Source organism: Nannobrachium achirus, assembly GCF_963921795.1.
Source record: "Nannobrachium achirus genome assembly, chromosome: 1".
In the NCBI taxonomy this organism is placed as follows: domain Eukaryota; kingdom Metazoa; phylum Chordata; class Actinopteri; order Myctophiformes; family Myctophidae; genus Nannobrachium; species Nannobrachium achirus.
The window spans coordinates 28,892,748-28,915,131 of record NC_137810.1 but is presented as its reverse complement, the minus strand read 5'-3'; the positions used below and the strand labels follow the sequence as shown (position 1 = coordinate 28,915,131).

At 42.0% G+C, this 22,384-nt stretch overlaps 3 protein-coding genes across 3 annotated transcripts in view; 1 reads left to right on the top strand and 2 right to left on the bottom strand.

Moving 5' to 3' along the window:
• crb1 (crumbs cell polarity complex component 1) overlaps positions 1-8,079 on the bottom strand; it is a gene marked incomplete at both ends in the record, with an annotated part of 34,383 nt that extends 26,304 nt beyond the window's left edge. Inside the window, 4 exons of the mRNA XM_080727980.1 lie at positions 1,170-1,309; positions 1,470-1,665; positions 2,808-3,044; positions 8,001-8,079. Of these exons, the coding sequence (XP_080584106.1) occupies positions 1,170-1,309; positions 1,470-1,665; positions 2,808-3,044; positions 8,001-8,079 (652 nt within the window). The remainder of the gene's footprint in view (positions 1-1,169; positions 1,310-1,469; positions 1,666-2,807; positions 3,045-8,000) is intronic.
• Positions 8,080-8,861: 782 nt separating this feature from the next.
• On the bottom strand, positions 8,862-10,244 carry LOC308286846 (nuclear factor 7, brain-like; the record flags this gene model as incomplete). The annotated part of the gene is made up of 1 exon (XM_080727969.1): positions 8,862-10,244. One exon carries the CDS (start codon positions 10,242-10,244, stop codon positions 8,862-8,864), a length of 1,383 nt encoding a protein of 460 aa, XP_080584095.1.
• Positions 10,245-18,785: 8,541 nt separating this feature from the next.
• Positions 18,786-22,384, top strand: part of anos1b (anosmin 1b) — a gene marked incomplete at both ends in the record, with an annotated part of 56,346 nt that continues 52,747 nt past the window's right edge. The window contains one exon of the mRNA XM_080727958.1: positions 18,786-18,983. Coding sequence (XP_080584084.1) covers positions 18,786-18,983 — 198 coding nt within the window. The remainder of the gene's footprint in view (positions 18,984-22,384) is intronic.

Here is a 22,384-nt window from a genome sequence, read left to right as displayed (position 1 = left end):
GTTTTAGGCATAGGCTACACAGAGCTGGATATTTCATATATCTCGGTTTTTCAGATATCCTCATAGAAAAATATCTAGGTCCACACGGAGCTGGATATTTCATATATCCCGGTTTTTCAGATATCCACATAGAAAAATATCTAGATCCACACGACAAAGATATCTAGGTCTAACAAGCACACACACACACACACACACACACACACACACACACACACACACACACACAGTAAAGTCTTCAGAGATATCCGGGTTCATGTATATGTATAACATGTAAAAATTATAATGGTTGCTCTTCATGTGAGGTCAAGCTTCATCACAGAATTCTAAACAAATACAGTATACACAAGCCAGAGCTGTTTTCAGGTCAAAGATTTTGGGGTAAAATATGATGTACTGGGTGGAGGCTGGAGGGTAACCCTACCCACCCTACCCTCCACCCAGCACTGTGACTTCAGTGAAGCCATGTCTCTGCATGGCATGGCAACCAGCTCAGGGTGAGCCAAACCTCCTTCTCTCTGCTCTCTCGTCATCATTCTCATCTTTCTTTTTTTCCCCGGTGTTTCTTTCTGTGCACCATTTCTGCCAAACTGTCACTCTAATTTCTTCCTTTCCAACGCGTGGCTTGTGTTTGGCACATCATCCCCATCTGCACCGTATTGAAACAAACTTAAACGTTTCTTAGAATTGCGTGCTTTAGCTGCAGCTGCAGGCTACAGGTGGGCGACTGGCATTTATTCAGACACAAAGCAGAGCAAAACCTCAGGCTTGACAGTTAATTAAGTAACAAAATGCTTCATTCATTCTCCACGGATGGCTTATCGGGATTGTTTGTGTGTGTGTGTGCGTGCGTGTGTGCGTGCGCGTGTACTGTATGAATGTAATGTTGGGGTTCATGGCCTTTACAGGTAGAAATATCTAAATTTCTCCTCAACTGACTGAGATTGCACCATGCATGTTCACCATAGTTTTGTAGTTCATATTTGTATTTTTGTTTTTATTTTTAAAGTAATAGATTTATGCTTAAATATTATTGGTTGAAATGTCTCTATTTCTCCTAGATTGTTCTTGTAGGTCTTGTGGAACTATATGACAGGAATTGAATTGAAGTGAATTGAATTGAATTGAATTGAATTGAATTGAATTGAATTGAATTGAATTGAATTTACCTGGCCAGCATTCACAGGTGTAGTTACCCTCATTGTCCTGGCAGAGGGCGCTGTTGAGGCAGGGTTGAGACAGGCATGGTGGTGCTAGCGTTTCACAGTGCGGGCCAATAAAGGCTGTGTAAGAGCAGTCACAAGTATACCTGTGAGACAAGACAATAAAAACGGTTATGACAGAGCTACATGAGATCTCAACTCACACTATTTAAAGAATGGCTTTTCTGGACTGCTCAAGGGCTGCTAAATCCACTTTCTTTTCAATTCAAAGCTGAGTTTGGCTCTCAAACACCCTGGGCTACTTACTGATTCACCCCATCGATGCACAAAGCCCCATTTTGGCATGGCTGCACTTGGCACTCATCAATGTCGTTTTCACAGCGGTCTCCCTGGAAACCAGGCTGGCAGGTGCATGTGAAGCCGTTGGTGTTGTCATGGCAACTCCCGCCATTGAGGCATGGCTGTGATTGACACTCGTCAATCTGGAGCTCACAGGTGTGGCCTGTGAACATCAAAACCAACAGGTCAGGTCAGGTCATCTCTCTGATTTCATGTGAAGGGCTGAAAGAGGGAAGCCTCTCCTGGGCCAGGTCTGATCTTTTCTCTTTTCAACACTTTTGCTACAGTGGACACTTGTATTTACTTTCAAGGGTATAATATATATATTTTTTACATTTAGTACATTAGTTTGAGCTATTATCTAAACTCTCTAAGGGGTGGAAAAAACACAGACAGCTCTTGAATGAAATGGGCTTATCAAGGTGAAAGTTAATCCTACCAGTCTGATGAGAATGAGAATGTTTACTTAGGATCCATAGGGTTTAACAAGTTCCACTCTAATTAAGAGGGGGAGTACAAGTAATCACCACTAGATGGTGGTCTTGTATTCTCTTTCGGATCTCAGTGAAGCAGATTTTCTTATAAATGACCCCATATAGTAAGTTATATCATAGTTATTGATGGCTGTCTTTACTCATGCTGCAGTGTTTGATTTGAGATGCCGATTTGAGAGAATTAGCTTTAGTGGTATTTGTTAATCTGTACAATAAACTGTACAGCCTCTGCAAACATTCTTGTTGTCATGAAATGAAACTGAGGGATCATGTATGAAAGTAGTTCATCAGCTATACTGGAAATGATATTGCCCATATTAAGGCAAACAGTCTGCATTTTATACTGTAGCTCATAGCCTCATAATGTTCAAATGATTACAACTCTGTACAAACAAGTCACTCATCTGGCTTAATTAGTTTAGCACTGAAACCATCTACAACACCTCTCAGTGGTTCTCAAAGTGTGGTCCAGAGACCCCCAGCGGTCCTTGGGGGGGCTCCATATAGCATTAATATAGCATAAAAATAAGTTGAACCACTTTGACCATATTTACACCGGCTAGTGGATGTACAACTTCACAAGGTGTCACATTGTGACACATCGTTGAGAGCTTGTAGATCTGCAATTTTCAGAAATTTTAATGTAAAAGAAAAGTGATATTTTTAACAAGTTTTTTAAGATGTGAGTCCACGGCCTAATACATATTAATTAGGCGGTCCTCAACATGAAAAAGAACCACTGCCTTAACCTGATGCAGACAGCACCCACCCACAAAGCTGTTCTAGATAGACCTAACATCCTCCCACTCACCTGTAAACCCTGGTGCACAGTCACAGGTATATCTGCCCACTCTGTCTACACAGGTGGCTCCATTCCTGCAGGGTCGCGAAAGACACTCATTCACATCGATTTGGCAGTGAGGGCCTTGGAATCCTGGCACACAGAAGCAGGAGTATCCGTCACCTCGACTTCGGCACAGTGCCTGGTTTTGGCACGGGTTTGCGGAGCAAGCGTCTACAGTAGAAGGCAGCCTCTCAGATGCTGCACCTACAGGGAGATACAGATACAACAGTACAATATAACCTCCTTCCTTAATAGCCTTCTTAATATTAACCAAATTGAATTGAATTGAAATTGAATTTCCATTGTGGCCCTATGTATGATGAATTGAGTACAATGGACCACAATCTAAACAAGCCCCCCTTGGAGCTTTTTGAGTTATCCTTTTAGCATAACCTTTGAATGTACCTGTACTGTTAACAATTGTGTTAATAAAGTATTCAATAAAATAATAATAAAACAATTATAACAGTAATAATAAAGGTATACAAATCATGTTATAGATTTACTGAGCAGGACACGCAGTGCACATTTCACCCATTAGCAAATATCTAACAATCTAAATCTCTCTTTTCTTTGACAAGACATTTGATTGATTGATTGATTGAATACTTTATTAACAGTTTGCAAATATTACAGTGGTACGATTAATGATGCTAAAAGGATAACACAGAAAGCCCTAAGGGCTTGTTTCCATTGTGGTCCTGTATTGTCCACTTGTCTTAATGTGAGTCCGAAGGACACATTTATACATTTAGGGGGACTCACAAATCATCAAGGCTTCCATGGCAACCAATTCTGCGGTGCCAGAGCTTCTGCATTCGATTTATTGCCATGGTTACCGCACTCGACAGAAGTCAGTCATTTGAAGCATTTATTCCGCTGCACTTGGGGTCTCCTTTAATCAACAGGGTGCTGTGGCACGATGCCAGAGTGCTGTGGCGCTCCAGTCTCATTTATGTACAAACATGTCATACATAATAAGTAGTGGATTAAAACCAATTTAGCCATAGAATTATTGAATTCTTTAACTATTCTGAAAAATAGCAGATATACAAGCTCACAGCTCGGCACCGAGTGCCGCGCTGCGAGCTTGTAGATCTGCTATTTTTGAAAAATTGAGAAAATTGGAATTTTGACCCGATTCTATAAGTGTATTTTGAATCCTTCTAAGGTTTTTGGAAAAACCTATGTTTCTATGTCAGCAATCTGGCCAGCCATCGTCAAAGAAAAGGTCATTTTTCACTCAACTGGAGCTCAGTTAGTCTGTTCTTGAGAGACTACTATGTCAGTGGTGCTCAAACTTTTTCATGTGAAGGACCCCCAAACAGATATTTATTTGGACCCCCATCTCAAAATATTTAGTTCCAGGGACCCCCCAGAAGCAAAATTTTAGTTAAAAACGTTCGCTTTGAAAATACATATATTCAAAGATTTGCACACATTTTCACGACTTTTTCAAAAATAGCAGATCTACAAGCTCGCAGCGCGGCACTCGGTGCCGCGCTGTGAGCTTGTATACAGTATCTGCTATTTTTCACTGGTTAAAGCATTCAATAATCCTAGGCCTAAATTGGTTATCTCACTGCCTTCAAGGGGCCAGTGTGGCACCCACTGGCATTGGGTCTCACTCTCAAGAGATTTTTCTTAAACTAATTACCAAATTATTGGACATACAGTGGCATCTTTTAATGTTACATAAACTTTATTTGGCAATTACACCTGGCCTTTGCTATCCTTTCTTTGTTAGGCACTTAAACTCTATAGGATACGGTATATATAGTTTGCCATTGACCCCCATGTCTGAATAAAGTCTGTGTCTTGGTATTCAAAAGGCTGATAGCTTAATTCTACGACCAAAACTTAGGTGGTTTTATGAGATTATTGATTTATTAGATCTCCAGTTCCACCTCCAATAAAATAAAATAAGATCAACCTTTATTGATCCCAGAGGGGAAGTCAGGTGTCATAGCAGCACCAGCAGTGACAATGAAACACAGGTTAGATTACGGTCAAACCAAGATAGATACGTATGATCAATGATCAATAAAGACACTCTGTGTAACTTCACTTAGCAGGTGTATAACCCGGATAAAGACTCTAGAGCACACAGATCTTCTTTTTACAACATTTAATCAGCAACTAATGTGTGTTCATCAGAGTCAAAGCCTTGATCTGTTTGTCCATTACTGACTGAAACCAGGGTTCTGAAGCAAGCTGGCTGAAGCACAAGTGTGTCTCTCATTTTTTTTATCAGATTTCCAAATCGGTCATACTGTAATAGTGCACCAGTCTATTTATTGCGACCATAGGTCGCTACTTAGTATGAAAGCCTATAGATCCTGTCTGTCACTCTTCTGAGTCTGTCACTCACTCTTTTGACATCACAATGACATCACAATATAGCTGACCTGTTCTGGCATCACCTCATCCCAGCTCAGCAGAAGGATATAACTGACCTATTCACTATGATGTTAAAATCATCAAATTAATTCCGTCCTTGTCCCTTTTATGCCAATATATGGAGATCCCTGATGTCATCAATATTAAGCCCATGTGACACCTCATCCCAGCTCATCCATATTTGGGGAAATATGGCCACATTTTGTCCAACTTAAACAACGAACCGCAACGCCAGTCACACTTATGGGAATATCTGGGAATGCCCATATATGGACATATTGTGTCAGTCTCGGTCTATATCATATGACATCAAACATCTTATGATGTCAGACGTCAGTCATCTCCATATTTGGGAAAATATGGCCACATTTTGGGCATATGTTGTCCGTTGTCCAACTTAAAAAAAACATCCAGGTCTGTGCATTTTTTGGTCAAAGTTGATCCCATTAATAGTCTTTAAAAGACAAAGAAGCGCCTGCACAGTGCACACACTGTAGCCAAAGTGCCAATATTTATTCTAGGACACAGAGTGAAAGTTGATCCCATGCCAAAGCGCCAGTGCTCGCCCATGTGCGCACTTCTCGCCCTTAGGACATCTTACTGGTATAGAATATATGAAGGCAGTCTCCAGGATTCATTATCATGGTATGACAGACAGGTTTCAAAGAACTATTAGGATGACAGCTGTACAAGGCACTGACATGATGCAGTAGACATCAGTATGCAACTCGAACACAGCTCTGCTAATGATGAACGTTACATTTGACACATGACTTCCATGGATGATATCAAGTCATCAGATCTCAAGAGCTCAATCATTCTGGCCAATCACAGTGTCTGAAGTGGCCAAAGATGTGCAGCTGCAATTACCTCAGCCCCATCGACATGCTCAGCCACTCTCCTTGTGTTTTTTTTTTTTTTTTTTAGGTCAGATTGTTCCCCCTATAGCAGTGCTTCTCAGCCTGTGGTTGGGATACCCAAGAGGGTCCCCACATGATTTTTAGGGGTCCCAAGATAACAGTTACTGTAGGCGACAATTTAATTATTGAATAACCTACTTAAAAAAGAAAGAAAGAAAAAAGACTATTATTAGTAAGTAATCAACAAACTATACATTGGTCAAATTGCCAAATTATAAAAGAAAAAATCACACCCAATGTGAAGTGAGCGGTGGTCGTGCTTGCATAACGTCTTCGGACTGGGATTTGAGTCTAGGATGTACACACGTTTTGCTATGGCAAAACGCTGAGGAAAAAAGCTACAGACACACGATGATGCTACGTACACATGTTTTGCTATGGCAAAACGCTGAGGAAAAAGGCTACAGACACACGCACAGCCACTCTATGGAGCGGTTTACCACCGCTCAAAAAAAGAAAAAGAAATTAAATTATAACTATTTTCAAAATATTTATCTGTGGAACTCAGGCAAACAATGTGATTTCCAACAATTCCAAGTGCTTATCAGGGTGGGGGGTCCACAGTTCAAATTTAATTATTTTGTGGGGTCAGGGCCTGAAAAGGTTGAGAACCACTGCCCTATCGCAGCTTATAAAATGAATGTCTAGACTTGGACTCAGCATGACCCTGGTCTGAGAATGGACAGAAAGGGGCTGCAGTCCAACTATACAATAAATCACACTTTGACATTCGGCTAAGAATCAGAATATACTGTAGGTCATCACAAAGCATCCTAGTTAAGTCTCGTAGCGCATCCACATGCATGCAAGCACACAAACATTGCGCACAATATGTAGCCTACTATAATGCATGCGACATGCGTGTACACCATGCTACAATATGTATTTGTTTTACTTTACAGAAAATGCTCCACTAGTTCAGATATCTGCTGCTACTGAAACACTTGCCTCTCCTCCTGCTCCCATGAGGGGTCTGGAGTCCCTGGAGGATTCAGACCCAGGCCTGTTGCCTAATAGCCCATTCAATAGACAGCTCCAGCCAGCCACACATCCCCTCCCACTGCATGTAAGGTTTTCTTTCAAATGCTAATGACCTGCACAGTTCTTTGTGCAGTGTTATCTAGACGTTTCTGAATCACACACACATGTGGGGGATCTGATATGTCTCCTAGACCCTGACTGATGTGTGTCACAGTACCTTTACTGTCTGTAGCTGTGTGTTTGTGTTCCAGTGGAGATAACAGCACATGCACTGTGGGTGCTTACTGATTTGTCATGTAGGCTAGTAGTAGTGCATCACTTCTTCTCCTGCACGCACCCCCATGGGTCACTGCATGGCCTCCTGTTGTAGGCTGTCCTCTAGTCTAGACATTGTTCCATGTTTGCATTCTTTTAACTTCGCAGCAGTCCTTTACAAGCATAGCCTAGGCTGGCAAATAGCAATGATGTCACGCCACAGTCTTCTGATTGAAATTCAGAGCTTATAGACTAAGGTCTGTTGAACCACGTACTAAAATTCTACAGAGATCCACGTGTTGTTGTTGACACAAAATTGTCATTTGAGTTGTGACAGAAAAAGAAAAGTTCATAATATGTAGCTACACAATGTTATAGCTCGTAGCAATTGAATAATACAATTTAATAATCTTATGTTAGTTGTAAGTATGGCCATGTGGTGAATATGCCTTAGCCTTTGCTAGGCTATAATAGTTATAACCATTGATTAGATCCTAAATAATATAAATTACATAGTTGCCAAAAAGAAAGAAAAGAAGAAAAAGAAAATACATAAAACACTATAGGCTATGCACACAGTGGAATAAACAAATCAGTCACTTACCATCATCTATCATAAATACTGATGAGATTAATATAATGCACGCAAGTAATTCAAATCTATGACGCCGAATTAAATCCATAATCATGATAGGAAATCATTCTGCTGGCTGTTTGGATGTCATGCCATAAAAGATCCTTCCCTCAGGACGCGCAGCATCTGCCTCCAGCGCGTGTGTGTCAACTACAGACGCACTTCAGTTGAGCCTCTCTCCTCACACACACCAATCACTAGATGCGCTCTTCTCAGGCGCAATGATCCAATGGGGTCTCTGCAGATTTAATACCCAATATCTTGGTTCCCTGCAATAGAGGTAGCTTTAAGTTCAATGTTCTTCTTGCTCAGTAGCTTACTATCCGTAGTGTTTTGGCATAAAATAACTTTGTTTTGAATAGTTTTGTAACCTACAAGCAGCTGGATGTCATACAGTATGGTGAGTATGTTATATGGCCTACTGGCTAATAAAAAAGGTAAATTCAAACAAATCCATAGCCTATATATTTCTTAGATTAATTAAAGTATTTATTTGCATATAAACCAACCAAAGAGCATTCAGTTGTAAAGTTTTGTAATTTCAACAACACAATTTGAAAGGGCCAGTTGTAGCTAAGAGAATTGGTGAATACCTCAATGAACTCCCCACTGCGTATTTTATGGATATCCCAGAATAAATACAAAAATATATTTTTAGCATTATGTTAAGGTCACTCATAGAGAAAAGAAAAGCTACGTGTCTATCAAATGAAAATTACCTTTAGGTTCTCAGTGTCAGTGTAGATTTGACCTGTTGCACAAATAGATGTCCACCTTCGATTTTGAAAGTCGTATCTTAATAGAAGTTCATTTTATTTGGTTACACAGAAATTAAACCATGACTGGTAAGATCTTCAGAGGAGGGAATTGCCCCACAGTGCCAATGTATACAAACAAGCTCTCAGTGAAGGTGGCTGTGAACGTATGCAGGTGTGTGTTCGTTTCAGCGTCAAAGTATGACAGCTTCCCTTCATCCCAGTCGAGAGTCATTCTGATCCTCCTGAGATTCTGCCTCACTGGCAGGTCGAAGTTCAGTCCCGTGGACGATTGTGCATTGTATTTTCCATAATAAAACCCTATTCTCCAGTATGCACCCTCTATGTCTCCCTTCCTCTGGACTGACCCTGTTGCCATGCCAAGTATCCAGTATCTGTTTCCTCCAACCTCCACAACACAGCTATGAGTCCCCGAGTTAAAGCCCTCGGAGCCCAAGACCTGAATCCAGGTGTCAAATCGTTCCGGATTGTCGGGAAGTTCCTGTCTCACTCTGCTCCATCTCACTGTGGTCAGATCCTCGGACAGAATGAGTTCTGGGTGAGCCGTGTTGGGGTCCAGAATCATGGACTGGTGGGGGACAATCTGACCCATCTTTTCCCATACTTTTAAGGTCAAGTTGCCCATATGCTTGGCCACATCTATCAGTGCTCCTGAGATCAGCTGGGGGTCCATCTGAACGATCTCCACTCCTTGAGGCAGAACCATAATGTTCTGCATTAAGGAGATGTCATCAGCATGAAGCTTCTCCTCTATGGCGCTGACTGTGTCTGAAAGGGTTACTATGTCTCTGCTCAATCCGTGGATGAGCTCTTTCATCATTTGACTCTTCATCCCCGCTTCTTCCCTCAGTGCCTCCATCCTTGCTTCCTCTTCCACTTGGAGATACAGGTGAAGCTTTGTAAACTCGTCCTTAATCTTCCTGGCTGTGTACTGCTTCTGGACATCAATGTGTTTTTCTATTTTGTCACAGTTGAGTTTAACTTCATGAAGTGCCTTTAGTTTCTCTTGTAAGGGGTTCAGCACACTCGCCAGTTCCTTCTTCTGGTCCAGTGCAATTTCACTGATGGGCCTGAATCTGTGGCCGGTGTGTTTTTTAGAATCTCGACACACGAGGCAAACTGGTTCTTGATCGTCCAGGCAGAAAAGTTTGAGATTCTCACCGTGCAAACTGCAGAGGGCTGCCGCTACTGCTCCCCTCTGACTTCTCTCACTTAGGAAGGTCTCACAGAGGTTCCTTAACACCAAATTACCAGGTGGGTCGCTCTTTGACGATCTTCTCCGACAGAATGGGCATTCACCTTGTTTCTCTTTCCACCATCTCTGCAGGCAGGCTTTGCAGAAGCTGTGGCTGCATGACAGTATGACAGGATCATCAAAGATGTCACAGCATACAGGACAGCAGAAATCCTTATCAGTAACAAACAGTGGGAAGGACATTTCCTTTTTCTCAGTTTTCCCTTCAGGTTTTATTTCTTCTTTAAGCTTTATTTCTTCTTTAAGCCACTGTTCTTAGAACGTCCTTTTCATTTGACCAAGAAGGCAGCAACAGGTCCACTCTCTCTGCAGTGGGGTAATAATCTGTTCTCGCTCAGCTGTAATATTTTAGAAGTCCAGGCTGTCAGAACTGTTTCTTTACACGCTGATAAACCAGTCCAGTAAGGTACTCGCCAAGTAGCCCAATAAATATAACATCACCAGGAATACTGTTGCTCCTCCCCATGGCCCCATTATCCACTCCCACTTACAAAACAAACCATCAGTTGCACTGTATGCAAAGCAGTTCTCTCTATATTTATCACATTCCAAGGAGTCTTGTGGTAAACACAAACATGAGCTTGTTCTTAGGAAATTCGATTGTTAGTTAGATTATAGCTCTGAGGAAATTCATCCATTCACTTATCTGATAGAGTTTCATCTTGTCATAGCTCTGAGGAAATTCATCCATTCACTTATCTGATAGAGTTTCATCTTGTCATAGTTCTAAGGAAATTCATTCATTCACATATCTGATGGAATTGCAGGTTGCATTGCAAGTCTAGGCGTGTGTATAGCCTGCCCTACAGTATGTTACCGATACTATAATGGTCACTATATATAACAGCAATACCTATACTGTTACTGAGAACGGTATGCTGGAATGTGGAATATTCTACTGTATAGGCTACTGATTAGACCTATTCTGTAGGGAGAAAGGGAGAGAGGGTGACAGATAGATAATGTCTAGCAAGGACCCCAAACCCTGACTGGGTTTAAAGTCTAGAGTAGACATTCACACAAAAGTATTTCAAGTTCAACAGTCAACTGAGACAAGTAAACCACATCCATCTGATGTAGCTAAAAACAAGTGATATACTGTAAGGATTATTTGAAAATACTGATTTGGTGTGTGCACATAATTGTGAGGCTGTGAGCAATGAGCATAACAACGCTTTATGGTAATACAAATCTCATCATTAACAGGAAAGGACAGAGGAATTTCTGACCCTGGCCAGGGGTATTGAACAACACAGACAATTACAGGGACAGACAGACACACAGCTGGATGGAATGACAGAAAAAGAGCAAGACGTGGTGGCAAGGTTTTCTGTGGAATTTCTTCGCCCCAACTTCCAAGTAAATTACAACAATGACGCGTCATCATAGGTCACACCAGGTCATTTAGTGCACTGTTTCTCAACAATAGTGGAACATATTCAACATAATTGAATAAAAATGAAATACTCTTCACTTTCCTACGTTTCTAAATGCATCGGGGACCACATGCAATTCCGGACCAGCAGTGGTCCATGGACCACCAGGTGAAAACCCCTAGAGCAGACATATCCAAAGTCCGGCCCAGGCAGGGACATGGCACGAACTAGAGCATATTTCTGTATGCCCCACACAGCTTACTTGCTAAAATGTATTATTTATGGCCTGTAGTGTGTCAAGTGAAATTCATACCTTGAGATTTGTTCATGTTAACCTAGGCAAATATACTATTTTTCAGTAGAATTGCAAGGTTTCCTAACTCTTCCTTGTTTGTTTCATTCATGAAGTGAAAGAAAGAAAGGCTACTATTTTTATTCTATTTTTACTCTGACAGCGGCTACAATGGCTATTGCATAAACGGGTGGGGCATGCATTCACTACTTGCATTGTTCCTGACTTGCGTGGTCCTCCAGTAGGCGGTGCTCCAAGGGCCTAGTGTGAAAAAAGGCGGAATTGTTTTTGTTTTGTTCACAGCACAGATCATTTGTGACTAACATTTGACATACAAAGGTCTATTGATTATGCACTGGTAATAAAAAAATTGATAAAATATAAAGTGTTGTAATGCGATGCATTTGTATTATGACTTTGTTATGGATATGGATATTTTCAACCCTAACCGTAACCCACCCCCCCAAAAAAAACTTTTTAAAACAACAACAACAAAACATATTCACACAAGCGCCTGCATGACCGCTGTCACAGCGGCAATCTTGGATTGCGTCACCACATGGGGTGGCAACACATCTGAGCCTGCATTACAAACCATTGTAAACAATGGACGATGGTCCCAAAATATGAGTTGTTCCATCAATTTCTTTTGACCAAATTGACAAATGGGTGATGACAACGTCAACATTTGTTTGTTTGTAATGTAATACAGGCTCAGACGTGTTTCCACCCCATGTGGTGACACAATCCAAGGCGGCTGTGGTGTGAATATGGTCTATGGGGTGATGGCTCAGTGTGGTGTGAATAATGGTCTATGGGGTGATGGCTCAGTAAAGTTCTCCCTGACTTTAGGCTATGTAGGCTTCATTCCAGTGGTGAGTAGCAGGTTCAAAATACTGTCTCACAATGTAATGCATGCTGAAACTGCAGTTACCCCACATGATCACAAAGGGACACTGTTGCTCAACCTTATTCTCTTAACACAGTAGGAAGTTGTTCAAATGAAACAAGGAAGCTATAGTGAGTTGGTGGGCAGGTCAATGGTTATTTCCCTACATATTTTCACCATTAAAGGCAAACAGGATGTGTTTTATAATTTGCATAGAAATTACCAATGTGAAACAAAAAAAAGGACATAGCGAACCAGAACAAATCTAAGAATTGTAATTAGCAAAATGTACTGCATAGCCTATTGAATAGGACATAATTGCGACCATAGGTCGCAGATTAGTATGTAAATGGTCACAGCTTGTCCGTATGTATGTATCTCTGTCTATAACGCCTGACACTGTGGTTCTATGGGTTTGTCACTCTGACATCATGTTCTGATGTCACTGTGATGTCACACTAACAGAATCCTTTATGGAACTCTATATATGGAGTTCCCTGATGTCATCAATATTAAGCCCATATCTAACAGGACTTCATATGGGAATGTCCATATATGGAGGCAACATCGGCCACATACCACTAACAGAATCCATATATGGCCAAGACAGATGGCCAAGACAGCCCATATCTGTGTGGCTGGTTCTATAGACAGGGATCTCCATGTATGGGCATAAAAGGGTATGATGTCAGATGTCATAGACACTGTGTTCTATTCGTCTGTCATTCAATGTTATATGAGATACTTTAATGGTTTCCAGTGGAAATAAGCTTAGTCTTTTCATGGATCTCCTTTTAGTAGACCTTGTACCAGTGAACTGTACCGTCATGAAACTGTACCTTTTCCTATGCAAACTTCTAATAAAGTCTTCAATCAATCAATAGGACATTCACATAACAAATAACTGAGTAAGCATGTTTGGGCTCTCACAGCATATCTCCATATACAGTATCTCCATATATGGGTACCAGTTGTCTCCATATGGGCAATCTGGGAACCCATCGTCAAAGAAGAAAGGGCGACACCCATCTGGGTAACTGGTCCGATATACATCACTGGCCAGATGGCCAAGAATTGGCCATGTCGCCCTGTATTTATACTGTAAGAGCAGGTGAATATAATATGTAACAAACTACTTTCTACATAAATTTGGACATTTCCTTTAGCATCCCAGAATTGGGGCATGAAACATTTAATCACATGAACCCTGCTGACCCTATATGCCATAAAATTGACATTATATTGTAAAGAAATAGGCAAACTTTCAGGGAGAATAGTCAAGCTTGTAGATTGTCTATTTTCAGCAGAAGTGTAGAAGGAAAAAAGAGGGCGACCATCATGTATAAATAGACCTCTGGGGGACCCCAGACAGCAAAGTACATAAGGTTTAAAAATCGATGCTGTTGAAGGTTTGTGGGCTTCTGGAGGCAGACAACTGATAGATGAGCTGTGAGTTGTTCCAGCTGTAGGGATTACCTACTGACCACTTCAGTAACCTCGCACTAGATCACCATATGAACAGTGCACTGGAGTTCAAAGGAAGATGTACTGTGGATTATATCAGTAACAATGCGTTAAACACAGCAAGAGTAAGGCTGTGACTTGAGCTATAAACAAATTCTCTGGTTTTAAGTTCATAAAGATAGCTGATTCTAATCTACAAGTCCATTTGGGTCCTTTTTTTTTTAACACTCTCAATATTAAATTAACACAGTGGATTTTACTGGGCAGAATCCAGTTATCCCACATCTGACTCGTTGTTAACGCCATCTGACAGGCTGAACCAGCTGGTGCTATTCCAATCAAATTGGTCCAACTGTTCCAATTACAATCGGAGGGTATGGGGCCATTTTCTTTTTAAGCATAAATTAAACACCAGCCGACCTGGTTGAGGTGAAACATCAAGGTGGAAAACTGTAAATCTGCTAGTTAAATTAGAACAGACAGCGCACTAATCACGGCCAAACGTCTGTCTCTGCCAGACTGCCACTGATTCAAACACAAATCTGTTCTGACAAAGTGATCTAACACACTGTGTGGATGTTGGGCTTATAACACACGACAGGGTTTGGGTTTAGAACATCAGAGTGAAAACGTTTTACTCAGTGGTCTGGTTTGTTTGTAGGCCTACAGTACTTCCCCAATCTATAACATTTTGACTTGGATGGAAACTTTGAACATATAGAAAATAATTGTATATGGATCTGATCTGGCACTACCTTTACCTATAGTCCCAACTCATGACTGAAGAGCTGGGATTCTGGCACCTTTATTCCACCACATCAAGTCTCTTTGTCTGTCTGTGTGTCAGACTGCCTGTCTTTAGTTTTCTTACTTTCTTTCTTCTCTCTCTCTCTCTCTCTTCTTTCACTCACTGTTTCGTTCTCTAGCCAAATCATAGACATTTGGTTTTAATCAACGGACATATTTGGATAGACAGTGAGTGCTTCTGGTGTGTGTGTGTGCGTGCGTGCGTGTGCGTGCTTGCACGCGTGCGTGTGCACGCGTGTGTGTGTGTATGAATAAGTATACGTGTACGTGTCTCTGCTGGGGAGGGTCTTTACTCCACTAATGGTTTATTCAGAAACCTGAGCAGGGTGTTTTGTAAAAATACGAAAATGTTCTGTCTGTTGTTAAGATAATGGCCAGCTGTGTGTGTGTGTGTGTGTGTGTGTGTGTGTGTGTGTGTGTGTGTGTGTGTGTGTGTGTGTGTGTGTGTGTGTGTGTGTGTGCGCGCGCGCGCGCGCACGCGTGCATGTGTATGTGTGTGTGCCTGCCTGCCTGCCTGCGTTTGTGTGTGTGCATGCGTGTGTTTGACCTCAGAAACCCTAACCTAACCTGACCCAAGCTGAGGTACTTCAATCAGAGAGCACACTCCTCTTACCTCTCTCTCTCTACCTCCCTCTTCTTCTTCTCTCTCTGTGAATACTGGTGTAGGCTAGTAGTAGGCCTACGTGTCAGCTGAGCCTATCAGTGCATGAGACAGAAAAACAACAACTCTTATAGGGGCACGCTCCACAGGCCGAACAATGCCTGTAGTAATATTTTAGTAAATATTTATATGACTCAATTTCCTCTAAACCAAAACGTAACTGATTCTTTTTACATCTAGTTGCCAACAGGGTTTAATTTGTCTATTGGGTTACAGTTTCATATAAATAAACATCTTTCAAGTTCAAAATGGTGCTCTAAACATTTAGATTTTACCCTGGCCTAGTCATCCTTATTTGGCGTAGTAGCCTATTGACTGGCTGCTACATCGACACGTTGTTAGAGTCTGTTTCCCATCGTTAAACATCTCTTTATTAGTCTGCTCTAATAATCACACACTCTTTATACCGGGCCTGAAGGGGAGGTGCGTTACCAGAATAACAAACGGTTTGGTAGAATAATAGCAGTTATACTTTAAAACCATTAGCTCATATCTGCCTCCCTTTATTTCTATCGTTTGGAGCCCAATTATGACACAATTAATCACGTTAGGTTTAGGACAACATTATCCAAATGGAAAATGTCCCATTAGAGAATTACACCACTGATGTAGCCTACACTGTAGGCTACATCAGTGGTGTAATTGTAAAGTAACTAAGTAGGCTACATTAAGTAGCTACTGTGGCCTAGCCTGTGATTTGATTAGTGCAATTGTACAATTAGTACAATTTTGAGGTAGACTATTTGTAATCGTAGGCTACTTTATTTGAGTATTTCCAATTTCCAATACTGACATCTCAGAGTCAGAATCAGTTGCGGCTCCAGGGGGGGTTGGGGGGGGGGGTTAGCCTAGGGTGACCAGACGTCCCGTTTTACCCGGGACAGTCCCGTTTTCAAGCTGCGTGTCCCGGTGTCCCGACAAATATCTCTAAAACACTAATATGTCCCGGTTTTCAACATTCACTGCAAAATTGTCCCGGTTTTCACCAGAATTAAAATAATCGTAGCTGTTTTCAGTGGTTGCATAGACATTTATCATGTTCTTTTCATGAAAACATGCTCACCTAAACAATCAGAAAAAAGGAACAAATTCATTGCGTGTCTGAATTCAACGCTGAGGCTGTTTGTCAATCACTCACTGCCTGTTTGCAACCCTGCGGTGCGTGTGTGCGCGTGCACGAACGTTAGAGAATGGGCACGCACGTGCGCGGTAACGTGCGCATTGCTTTTAGGGTCCCAGTTTTAGGCAACAGTGTTTTGCGTCCCGTTTGAGTGGCTGAAAATATGGTCACCCTACTTTAGCCCCCCCTGATGAAGGCTTAGCACCCCCTAAGCCCCCCCACCGCCCAAAAAAAATACTGATGAAAAATATTTAAGGAATAAATAAATAAAATGTATATGAATATGTGAAAGACAATTCCCCCTTTGTTAGGCTCCTGGTTGGTCCCTGACTGACCAACCAGCAGGCTCTATCTGCCTTGTCCCGCCCTGGTTCCGCCTTTTTTATGTTGAATTAGCTAAAACATGATTTTTTGAGAAATAAAAACATTTAAAAGCATGCTGATTCACTATGCTGCCACTGAGCAGCTCCAATTGACTGAAACAAAGTTTGAAATTAGAATTGAGCACACAGAATAACAATATGAAGCAACTGAATTAACATGGCAGTGGATGGAATGTCCCACTGAATGTCCCTCCAAGACACAGCAACCAATGGGTGTGGAGAGGGGCAGGACAATGGGCGGGACTTGACAAAGGGTGAATTGACTGACTTCTATGTAAACCATACTATAAAATCATACTTTTTATGCTAGAAAGCATCTTCAGCCTCACAAAAACCCTATCCGATCACCTACAGTCCTCAGATTTGGAGCTGTAAACTGCCAATGATCTGGTCTGTTCAGTTCAGTTATCCATAACCTAGGTGCGAGTGAATCACGTTTGTCATATAAGTACTATTCATAATTGTTTGTTACCAACATTAATTAGCCCCCGCTCTAAAAAAGCCAGCTCCCTCAGTCACAATTCTCTGGAGCCGCCACTGGTCAGAATATTGCAGGTAGGCTACTTTTAGCCTACTCCAGCACAATTATCTGAAAACTTTAGTTACTTTTGCAGATGAATTATTAGGCTATATTATAAAACATAGGCTACATTAACCAATTCAGCCCTATTTAGGAAAATAGGGTTTTTGAAAATAGCACAACAGTAGCATTGCAAGCTTGTGAGCTTGTAGATCTGCTATTTTCTAAACATTTTAGTACAGGGTTGTCAACATTGGACTGTCAGAATCCAGGAGATTTATTTTTGGGGGGTGCGCGGAACTCCCCAACCGGGGTCTGGGGGGTCCTCTCCCCAAAACTTATGAATAGATATATTTTCCTGTGTTCTGTTGAATTTTGTGCATGTTTGATACATTTATCAGGCTTACTTTACTAGCATGTGTACAATTTCAGCCTAATATGCCAAATGTAGTAGTACAGATCTGATGACAGAAGCAAAAGGACATCTTTAATAATGATTTCTCATCTTTAAGTCATTACTTAAGTGAATATCTGTATGATCTTTCTTGCATGTATTGCCCCCACCCCTAAAGCGGGGGGTCTGGGGGTCCTCCCCCAGAACATTTTTAACAAAGTAGATGTAATTTCCTGTGTTCTGGTGAATTTTGGGAGTTTGATACAAAATCCAGGAGAAATCCAGGAGATTTGCCAATCCAGGAGACTCCCAGGAGAGGGGTTCAAAATCCAGGAGACTCCTGGGAGATCCAGGAGAGTTGACAAGCCTGTTTTAGTAGGCTACTACTTTGAGTAGCCTATATTTTGTAGCCTACTTTTACTCTGTATTAAACATTTTTAACACAGGCCTTTTAATTACTTAAAATTACGTAAAACATTTAAGTACCTTTCCCACAACTGCACTGTACATTCATCATTACTAGCTGCTAAGTTTAGCGGATAGTGCATGCTTGGATGATGATGATGAGTCGCACGTGTACCGGTGGTGGGAGTGTCCGCAGGAGGAGAGCAGAGCGGGGTTCTCCTCTCCTCAGCGGTGGTGACTGAGAGATGTCTTCATTCTTGACTTGATCGCGGGAGGGAGAGGAGGCTGACAGACAGACGCACACACACACAACAAGTCGTTCTGGGAGGGAATTAAAAGTTTGAGTCATTTAACATTTTTATACGGGTCTTTGATTTCTATATCGCTCGTGTTTAGCGTGTTTAGGCTGTTTGATGTCTCCTACCCCCCGGTGCGGTGTGCTCGCCGGCGTGGTGCTCCTGTGCGGGGTGCTGCATGCCGCCGGCGCGGCGCGCAGGACGCAGGCTCCTGAGCAAGAGGACGTCCAGGAGAGAGTGAGCAGCGCCAGATGCGCGTCCAGGTGTCTGACTCTGCACGTCACGCAGCTGACCGCAGCTTTTAAACATCTCCAGGTACAAGTTACAACAATAGATATATAAGCCTTTATCAGTGTTTCTCAAAGTGTTTCATAAATGGAACCACATGCACCCGTTAGGGTCCATTTGGTTCCTTTTGTAGTCTACACTGTCAAAGTTATACATATTGCCTATATTATTATATGAGATACTTAAAGTGTGGCTCCTGTGGAAATAAAAGCCTCGGCTTTTTTCTAGGGTCTTCTTTTAGTTGACCTTGTACCAGTGATTTGTACTGTCATGAAACTGTACTTTCTTCTATTGCAAACTTCTGACACATTCTTCAATCAATCAATCAATTAAAACAGACTTGTAAGGGTCAATTTAGACCACCATAAAATAACCTAGACAGTCCCTGAAATACACTTTGAGAAACACTGCTGTTTTGACTCACTGACATAAGTGACATTAAAAAGATGATGTGTTGTACCGTATGTAGGCTATAATTCCTTCATTTACAAATATATATATATATATATATATATATATATATATATATATATATAGGCTAGGCTATATATTGGGTGGGGGGGTGGCATCTCCAACATCCCTATACTACAAAAACAGGTCCGGCTAGAAAGTGAATTGGACAAATTGTGAACTGAAACAAAACCCACAACAAGCCTCATGAGCTATTGGCCAGTCAGTGTATGTGAGACTGTGACAAACACCACTATACTGTCTTATGATAGTGATGGAGTGAGTGATGGATGGATGGATGGATGGACTGTGTCAACTTGGTAATTAAACACCAGGTTAATGAACTACATGGAATGTCTTCCCAGGGTGGAACTGGCTTCTTGTGTTGTGTCATCATCATGTTGTGTGTGTGAGGAGTCTGAGGACATTACATTACCCATGCATTTGTGCTAGTTGCCGTAATAGTTTTTTTTGCACAATTGCTCATCATCATGCACTGTAAACACCCATCTGCGCCGTCGTGGCCTTTGTAGTGTGGAATGTGAGATTAACAGGGACATTAGGACGTTACCGAGGAGGAAGAAAAGCCACTTATCACTAACGGCTTCAACATGTGCACTGTGAGCAGTGTGTGAGCGGTAGTGGGTGGGAAAGTCATTAACCACAGAGTTCAGTCCCAATGCTGCGTGTGTGTGTGTACGCACTTTTGTGTTCGCATGTGTGCAAATGCACAAAATGTGTGTGTGCACTGTGCTTGTCCCCTGGTCCATGGCCATAGATCTATGGCCACCTGTGTGTTAGGTAATGAGCGTGCCCCCTGGATGACTTGTAGCAGGGGGAGAGGGAGAGAAAGGAAAGGTGTGAGAGTGGGAACATTAGGTTATGGTCTTCATGAAGTGCAGTCCGGTAAGTTATGTTGGATGTTGACCATCAAACAGTGGTGTTCTAAAATGAGACCATAACCTTTGCAAGGTTGCTGTTGGCCACCAAAGCCCAGCATTACATCGCCAGCCTTCACCTGTGTTCTGACTCTTCCTCGTTGGTAACAAGTAACGAACAATAACTAACACCAGATCTCAGAAGAATGATTTAATTGCTTCATCCAATGAATATCCAACAAAATACTTTGGTTGAGAGGTCTCCTCAGTGATTCATTACCCAGTAACACATAAAAATAAAAAACGAATAATGTCAAAGTCAAATATTGAATTATGTTCACCTTCATTGACCAATTCATTGCCCTACACAGTAAAAGCCACAGTGCTTAATTTACCCTTTTATTACACTCAGAGTTGAATTAACACTGAGGATCTTTCAGTGTGTATGCACCTCAGAGCTTTGGGAACATTGAGGAGCTTGTGCTTAACTACATCTTTGGACAGAGACGGAGACAACATTAATCTCCCAAATTGCAATTGTGAAATCCTGCCGTATCATAGGACAGTTCTCTGTGCCTAGAGAGGAGGCGTGATGGATGACTGTGTGTGTGTGTGTGTGTGTGTGTGTGTGTGTGTGTGTGTGTGTGTGTGTGTGTGTGTGTGTGTGTGTGTGTGTGTGTGTGTGTGTGTGTGTGCGTGCGTGCGCGCGCGCGCGCGCGTGCGTGCGTGTGCGTGTGTGTGAGAGAGAGAGAGAGAATGAGAATGAGAGCATTTGAAGTACATAACTTTTGACTCAATAACCATGGACTTTTTGATAACACTTAAAGCCACCATGACATAAGCATGGACAAATAGAGCTTTACTCTCTCTCTCTCTCTCTCTCACACACACACACACACACACACACACACACACACACACACACACACACACACACACACACACACACACACACACACAGTACGTTGCTTCCTCCTGTGGCTGTGGGTATGATGTGTTTCTGACTTCATGTGGGTGAACCCAGTGTTTTTGGCTTTTTGTGTTGGTATGTTTGCGTCTGTGCGTTTGTGTGTGTGTGTCTGTGAGAGAGTCCCTCTGTGTGTGTGTGTGTGTGTGTGTGTGTGTGTGTGTGTGTGTGTGTGTGTGTGTGTGTGTGTGTGTGTGTGTGTGTGTGTGTGTGTGAGTGAGTGAGGGGGTGTTCTGTGTGTCTGTGGCCAGTGTGTAGCCACTAGAATGTGAGTCACCAGCGATCTATTTACACCTCTCTCTGCTCCTCTGGGTTTTCCACCACTTTCCCAGCTATGGTGTCATATGTTAATTATAGTCCTTGATGCATCTGCCCGTGCATTTTTGTGTGCACATGAGCGTGCTAGTATGTCATATCTATAGGTTAGTATGTCAAACTATGTCATATGTGTTGAGTACTGTATCTGTGTGAGTTCTACACATAAAGCGAATTTAGGCTGATTTTAAATGCCTTGATATATCAATACCACTGACTGCATCGCTGCTTGAGATAGTTTGTTACTGGGTGTCGGTTCAGATTAGTTCTGATCTCATCGGTTCAGCTGTCATGGTGGCTTAGTGCCTGTGGTCACAAAAAAAGGTCACATCACATTTAAATTAAGGCTTTCCTCTAACAGGCTTAAGCCTGATTTATTTTAAAATACAGAAAAAAAGGCAATTAATAAGCTCACAACATGTCACGGATGCGACGCATTGTTTGTGAGCTTGTAAACTTGCTATTTTTGGCATGGGACTCTGTCATGTTGGCGCATAAATGAGGCATTACAATGAGTGCAAGTCTGGAATAAGCTAAACAGCTTGGGCGTCCTGTGGCATCGGGATAAAGTTCCCTCTCGACGCCATGGTGCGGGAACTCCAAAGAACACAACTGGCCGTGTTCGCAGTTGGGAAGCTGGATGGGGAGGGCCATCTCTGCTGCTGCACTAACGACTTCTACAGGTTGGTCTGGGTGCCTGTTGAGCAGGGAGGCAGTGGAACTGCGAGGCATAGCTTGCTCCAACGTTACAACCTTTTACTGTGTAGCATTAGCATGACCCTCTCTAGAGATGGAGGAGGATATTTTAAAAGTATATT